Below are 8,245 nucleotides of genomic sequence, written 5' to 3' on the forward strand. Positions count from 1 at the left end.
TAATTCTTCCTTCTCTTGTTCCTTGGCTGCTCTGCTTGGGAAAGGAAGTATGGGCTCGATCCGGCTTGATTTCTCTTTTCCTTTCCCTGTTGCTTTTCCCTTTTCCTCTTTCTCTCGGGCAAATTCTTCTTCATCTGCTGATCCCATTCCGACTTGTTCGTTGTTCTCTGTCTCTTCTCGGTTCTTCTCTCTATCAACCTCTGGTAACTCCTTTCCTCCTCTGAGCGTCATGGCATTCACCTTCTTTACCTCCACTTGGGATGGGAGTGCTCCTTGTTTACTTTCAAGTCTGGCGACTGCTTGGGCAAGATGTGATAGTTAGGAATTCACATTCTGCATTCCTCCTCTCGTCTCCATTATGAACTTTTCGGTCTCTTGCTGGAACTTCATTTGTTGCTGAGCCATTTGATGCACGAGTTCTGATAGGGAGGATCCTCTTGCCTGTTGAGGTTGTTGCGAGTATTGTGGTGGGTTACTCGTCTGCCCTTGGTTTAGCCCCAAAAAGTTGTTGCTGCGATACCTAAGGTTCTCATGTTGCCTCCATCCTTGATTGTTGTACTGCTGTCTGTAGGGCTCAAAAGGTTTCTGGTTTTGCCCTCCGTTGTTTCCTCCTGGCTGTTGTCCAATAGCATTAAGCTCTTCATCTTCGAAAAGTTGTGGACATTCATCGGTTGCATGTGAAGTCGCCATACAAAGCTGGCATGCCTTCACAGGCTTCCGAATGTTGGGAATTCCTTGATTGGGTGCTCCTTGGTTCGTCATAAACTTCTCGAACATGTTGCAAAGCTTGTCCAACTTTTCGTCTTGAGCAGTGGGAGCCGGCACTGGAGTAGTTCTGACTATGGTCCCTTCCTCATCTCTCGATTCCTCTGCCATGTCGGCTATGAGCTTGAAAGCTTCCGCTGCAGATTTGTTTAAGATTGATCCTCCACATGCAGCGTGTAACCATTGCCTATCTTGCCTTCGGAGTCCTCCCACGAAATACCGAATAAGATCATGATCCGGTATTTGGTGTTGTGGGCATTTGGCCAGCATCTGCTTGAACCTTCCCCAGTACTCATATAGGTCTTCTGCTGATCCCATCTTTATATTACTTATTCGAGTCCTCAGATTTTGGATCCGGGCAGCTGGGAAGTACTTTTCCAAAAACTTGCTCTGCAACTCCTGCCAGGTCCGAATGCTTCCTTCGGGCAAATCATACAACCACTCCCTCGCTCCTTCTAATAGAGAGAACAGAAAAGTAAGGAGTCGGATGTATTCGCCAAGTGCTTGGCTAGCGGTGCGCACCGTTCCACATGCCATCTCAAAGTCTTGGAGATGTCTTTGAGGGTCCTCTCCGGGCATATCACTGTATTTGGGCAAAATCTGGATCAGAGTATGCTTCAGCTCCCAATTTCCAGTGATCTCCGACAGTACTATGGCTGATGGCCGGAGGTTCAAGTTGTTCGGAAACATCATGTCTCGAAGAGTCTTGTTGGCGTTTTCATTCTGCCCTTCCGGATTTTCTGCCATCTCTCTCTCCGCTTCTATTTGTCTCTCTGCTTCTAACTGTCTCTCTCTTGCCTGTGCCTCTTGTTCTGCCCTGCGTCTAGCAGCATTGTTCTCTCGAGCAAGTCTTTCAATATCCTCGTGGTACAAAAGATCTTCGTTACCTGCACTCCTGGTACGATGCATACACAAACGTGAAGGCAAAACTCACACAAAAATTATAAAAGAAATTACTAGCGCTCTCAGTTCCCCGGCAACGGCGCCAATTTGACGAAGCTGTCGTTTGAGCTTTGTGCAAATAAATAATCCTGTGCCCACAACTAGACTAGCTAGCGGGAAGTCCAGAGTCGAATCCACAGGGAACTGAGCAGTAACTTACCTGCAAGGGTGTCACTAAAAGGGTTTTGTTTTCTGCAGTGTTCTGACCAAAACGTGGTTACTGGAATTGAAATTACTTAAATGAAAATGAAAGTACCTACGGCCGAAAGTGCCGTGGAAAACATAAACAGTAAAGTATGAGAAAATGCCCACAGCTTGGGCTAGCTTTAACTCTCAAACAATGCACAACAGGACGGAATTTCAGCACCCTTGGCTTGTGAAGCTCTTCGGGTATTTATAGGAGTAACTAGGGTTCGAAGGCCCAGCCCATGACTTGCGGCCGGATCCATGCAAGCATGGAGATGCGTATCCTTTTTCAGACCTAATCTTCATGAAGATATGTTTCCTTTTGGATAAGGCTGTGGTTCGGCCTTATCTGTCTCTTTTGGATAGCTGCCGCCTTCCGCCTTTTTCGGACTCCCACTTGCAATCCTTCTGATGGAATATTAAAATGAATTAATGCTCCGATTGCCCGATGATCGTTTCTTGGATTATTATTAATTTATCATACAACGATTAAATCCTAACATGCTCCTATGAATTTAACAGCTGCACATAGGTGTTAGGAAAAACTTACTTGAGAATCGGATGCACAAGTTGTTGATGACCGTGTCGAAAGAATCTGACTCCAGCTCTGATCTTCTCGACTGTATCCCGCTCGATTCCCAACGTTGGATGGACAACGAGCTATGGAAATTCCCAAGACAGAATGCTCACCCACGTTTCCTGCGCCCCGCTCTGCTCTCAAAAACCCTAATTTTATCAGTGTATTTTCCTGAGAGCTGACAGCTGTATTTAAATAATTAAATACATGTATGGGGCGCCAGATACAAGTAGGGAACGACTTCTGCTCCTTCTAGGGCTAGGAGACTTTGGGCCAGTCCAGGGACCAGATACAAGGAATAAAGATGGGCCTCAAATAAATTAATTTATCTATGGTCAGCCCAGACCATAATTAATTTATAAATATCAGTTCATTCCACTAGAGAACCGATACTGACTTACCCCTTTATTACCGGTGATGAGTCGGGGGGCTTGTATTTAGACTTATTAAATCTCCGTATTTAAAATATCCGACATCCACTAATTAATTAGAGCTCTGACAGCTTAAATTAATTGATCTCTTTATAATCCTTAAGCAGTACCACTCAAACCTTATTATTGCGCCTGAACTTAATCAACCTGCAGGGTTTAACGCAATAAACCTTATTGAGCTCCTTAAGGGGATGTCATTATCCTATACTGGATACGGGTACTAATACAGATAAACAAATATCATATATTAACCGTTATCACCCAAAATACAGAGTACTCGAGTTAGTATATAACTTTCACCCATAGTAAGTCAAAGTGATATACGAATTAATATATATACCTGAATACTTATTAGTATTAAGATTCTGTTAAGTCACCGAGATCTTTATTCTTCACTTAAGTCAGATAGAATAATACATCTCACCGTTGGTCCTATCAATACGTAATGACGTACCAGTACAGACAAGTAGTCAAGACAAACTACTTCCATCTATACTGCAGCCTAAACCAATAACTTGTCCTAGAGTTATTTCGGCTGTGATCATATTATATCTCTTAAGGTTATTCCAATTATACGATCTTCTGTGATACACCGTATAACCGTATAATCTACTTATATAGAGATAAAGAACATACATATGCAATCATGAACACAATCAGATAGGAGATTGAAAACAGTGAACACAGGAATCATTATATACAAGCATAAAAGTTCTTGCTTTCAGTATATAAATCCAACAATCTCCCACTTATACTAAAGCAAAACTTTTAGTATACAATGTGTCTAAATACTAGCTATTACAACAAACACACTTCACTTCATCTCTCCCACTTCTACTGAAAGTTTTTCTCTAAGTGGGTGGCATCAACCGCAATCCCATCCCTCGAGCATGTATCTCATAGGCCTTTTGCGGTAAGCTCTTCGTGAACGGGTCAGCTAGGTTCTCCAATGTATCAATCTTTTCAACTAGCACATCTCCTCTACTTACGATTTCTCGTATGATATGGTACTTTCTCTCTATGTGTTTGGACGCCTTGTGGCTCCTGGGTTCCTTAGAATTTGCCACTGCACCCGAGTTATCACAATAAATTATGATACTCTTAGGCAAATTAGGGACCGCTCCTAGATCCAAGAGGTAGTTCCGGAACCATACAACCTCCTTAGCAGCTTCCGAAGCAGCTACATACTCGGCTTCCATGGTGGAGTCCGCAATGCACTTCTGCTTTGCACTCCGCCATGATACGGCTCCACCTCCCGAGGTAAACACATAACCAGAGGTAGATCTCTTCTCATCCCGGTCAGCCTGGAAATCCGAATCGGTGTAACCCAAAGGAGATAGACTGTCTGACTGGTAAACTAGCCTATAATCTCGAGTCCGTTTCAGGTACTTGAGAATATGCTTTACCGCAGTCCAGTGTCCTTGTCCAGGGTTCGACTGATATCTTGCAACCATGCCAACGACATAGCAAATATCAGGTCTCGTGCAATGCATTGCATACATGAGTCTACCTACGGTGGAAGCATAGGGTATCTTCCTCATCTCCTCAACCTCACTAGGCGTCTTGGGACACATGTCCTTAGACAGAGGAATGCCATGTCTAAAAGGTAGCAAGCCTTTCTTGGCATTTTGCATGCTAAAACGAGCAATCATAGTGTCAATGTAAGACGCTTGAGATAAGCTCAACATCCTTTTCTGGCGATCACGAACAACCTTGATCCCCAGGATGTACGCTGCATCTCCTAAGTCTTTCATTTGAAACTGTTCGGATAACCACTTCTTAATGTCCGATAATAGCTCAACATTGTTGCTAATGAGGAGGATATCATCTACATAAAGTGCAAGGAAAACCATATCGCCATTGGCATCTAAACGGTACACACAACTTTAGTTTTCACAACGAGTAAATCCATAGGATTTAATGACCTCGTCGAAACGCTTGTTCCATGACCTCGAAGCTTGCTTAAGTCCATAAATGGACTTCTTGAGCTTCCACACAAGATGTTCTTCGCCCTTTTTCACAAAACCTTCGGGTTGCTGCATATAAATGTCCCTTCCTTCTTCAAGGAAACCGTTTAGAAAAGCGGTTTTGACATCCATTTGCCAAACCTCAAGGTTCATGTGGGCTGCTATGGCAAGGAGTATTCGGATAGACTTGAGCATGGCAACCGGCGAAAAGGTCTCATCATAATCTATACCCTGTTCCTGGGTATAACCTTTCGCCACCAGTCTAGCTTTAAAAGCTGCGACTTCGCCATCCGAATCTCTCTTTCTCTTGTATACCCACCTACTACCTATAGCTAAAAAGCCGTCTGGTAATTCGGTTTTCTCGTATACATCCATAGCACTCATGGATTCTATTTCAGAAGCCATGGCTTCGTACCAAGAATCTGCATCTTGATCTTTCATCGCTTGTCTGAAGTTATCAGGGTCGATATCCTTTTGTTCATCAACAGGGAGAAGATCCGAAGATTCTCCCAAGAACATAAATCGATCGGGTTGGACTATAACCCTCCCACTACGACGAAGCGGTGGTGGTACGGCTGTGACAATGGTTTGTGCAGTATCCTGCGGTGCATTCACTTGCACACTTGGCTGGGGTGATGGAATCGCCTGTCCATTGCCTTCGATTTCTTGAAGGGCAATCTCGGACTTAGACTTGTGGTTATTCATATAATCCTCTTCCAAGAATCGTGCGTTGGTGCTAACAACCACTTTCTGATCCTTAGGATTATAGAAATATCCACCTTTCGTTTCTCTTGGATATCCTATGAACAACATTACTTCGCATCTAGGGTCCAATTTCCTTGCCTCTTTGTCAAGCACATATGCAGGACAACCCCATATCTTTATATGATTCAAGCTGGGCTTACGCCCTGACCATAATTCAGTGGGAGTCTTAGGCACAGACTTGGATGGTACTAGATTCAGCAAGTAAGCCGATGTTTGCAAGGCATATCCCCAAAACGAAATAGGCAACGATGCATAACTCATCATTGATCGTACCATTTCCAAAAGAGTCCTGTTTCTTCTCTCTGCTACACCATTCTGTTGGGGAGTACCTGGTGCAGTCAATTGGGATGTAATCCCAGAATCTGACAAGTATTGCAAAAACTCGTTCCCGAGGTATTCGCCACCGCGATCAGACCGCAATGACTTGATAGATTTACCCGTTCTCTTCTCCACTTCCGCCTTGAATTCTTTGAATTTCTCAAAGCATTCAGACTTGCGTTGAAGTAGGTAAATATACCCATATCTTGAGTAATCGTCAATGAAAGTGACGAAATACTCATACCCTCCACGAGCTCTAGTGGACATCGGTCCACACAAGTCAGAGTGAATCAATTCTAACACATGCGAGGCCCTATTCCCCTTTGCCTTAAAAGGCCTTGCCGTCATCTTTCCCTCTATACAGGATTCGCAGGTTCTAAATGGAACCGCTTGAAAGTCTTTCAAGATTCCATTTGAAACGAGCCTTTGGATCCTATTTAGATTGATGTGGCCTAACCTTAGGTGCCACGCATGAGTATATTGTTCATGAGAATAATACTTCCTCTTATTCGGATTTGGAAGGATTTGTAATGTAGATGCAACATGGACAGAGTTGTTAATTGGACGTGTAATAGTATAGAGAGAGTTGTTCAAAATTCCAGAACAAATAGTCTTGTTATCTATCATGATAGAGACACCCCTATCAAAAGTAACAGAATATCCATTCAAAAACAATTTTGAAACAGAAATTATGTTCCGCCGAAACTCCGGCACATACAAAATATCCCTCAAAACTAAAATGTCATCACCAAAACATAAAGATAAATCCCCAATTGCAACAGCTGCGACCTTCGACGCGTTGCCCATGGAGATGGTGATCTCATCACTTGCCAGTTCCCTTGTCGGCATGAAGCCCTGCAAGGTGTAACAAACATGGTCAGTTGCCCCTATATCCACTACCTAAGAATGAGTACAAAACGAAGCTAAACATGTTTCAGTTACTAAAACTTGTGACGTACCTTGTCCCTTTGCCTTGAGCATCGGACAATCTTTCTTCCAATGCCCAATCTTGCCGCACTTGAAGCACTTTCCCTTTCCCGTTGGCTTCTTCACGCCGCCGGTAGGGCCGTCCACTTTGGCCTTGCCACTTCCACTAGCCTCATTGTCATTCTTGCCCTTTGGACCTTTCCACTTCTTTTTCCCGCCTTTCGACGAAGAAGTAGATCCCTTGGCAGCGACAAGGACCTCTTTCCCACGACCCATAACTCCCTCCGCCGCAACTAGAGCATTCAAAAACTCATTAAGAGTGTAGTTGACCTTGCTCATAATGACATTGAGTCGGAAGTTCTCATAGGTTTTGGGGAGAGTGTTGAGGATGATATTGACCTTGGCTTCGCCTTCGATACCCCCTCCTAGCAGATCAAGCCTGTCAAACAAATTTGTCATATGCATGACATGATCGTGCATCGAGCTGCCCTCGCTCATTTTACAAGATAAGATTTCTCTCATCAAGTTAAAACGAGCAGACCTCTCGGACTCCCCATAAACCTCCTTGAGGTTTAACATGATTTCAGCCGCGTCATTCATGACCTGATGCTGGAGTTGCAAAGTTTGTGACATAGTCATCATAATATAGCACTTGGCCATATTATTTGACTTGTGCCACCTTTTATGCGTTTCTCGTTCCGCATCAGTGGACTCATCAGTTAAGGGCGCGGGACGTGGAGTAGTAAGCACAAAACTGTGCTCATCAGCGTCAAGAATATACATAATATGGCGTTTCCATTCGGTGTAATTTGGACCGATGAGAGGATTGTTTGCTAGAATGTTAATAATTGGAGACATAGACATATCTGAAAGTAAACAAATAAACATGTAAGAACATGAAGCACATAATTCGTAACAATAATATTGTAACCTTTTGATAAAACAATATTAATGAAACCTCCAACTGCCCAAGGAATCTCACGAGTAAGCCACGATCGTGTGGACGTTTACACATGAACCCCTCAACCAGACTATTTTACCTAGTCATTTAATTTCCATCCATGTCAACTTAACCTTTTGACAAAGGAAATTAATAGTTGGATCTTAACTAGACCATATCATATTCAAGAAGGGACTCCGATGGGGAGTTGTACATTGTACTTGAAATGATATCTAAACAGTGACCACAATTTAACCTTGAAAATTAAATTCTCGAAATTAGCATACTCACTAGGACCATACCGCTTTCAATTTAACCTCTTGGTTATCTTATTTGGAATCCATCCTCTAAAGTATCTGTGAAAATTATACGAGTAAGCCACGATCGTGTGGACGTTTACCGCATAACTCCCACTACTTAAATGGAT

General features: G+C 43.2%; 1 protein-coding gene across 1 annotated transcript; it reads right to left on the reverse strand.

Moving 5' to 3' along the window:
* Window positions 1-318: 318 nt before the first annotated feature.
* On the reverse strand, window positions 319-1,674 carry LOC130994273 (uncharacterized). Its single transcript, XM_057919316.1, has one exon. It carries the CDS (start codon window positions 1,672-1,674, stop codon window positions 319-321), a length of 1,356 nt encoding a protein of 451 aa, XP_057775299.1.
* Between the last annotated feature and the right edge of the window lie 6,571 nt (window positions 1,675-8,245).

This window comes from Salvia miltiorrhiza, chromosome 7, assembly GCF_028751815.1.
Source record: "Salvia miltiorrhiza cultivar Shanhuang (shh) chromosome 7, IMPLAD_Smil_shh, whole genome shotgun sequence".
Classification (NCBI taxonomy): Eukaryota; Viridiplantae; Streptophyta; class Magnoliopsida; order Lamiales; family Lamiaceae; genus Salvia; species Salvia miltiorrhiza.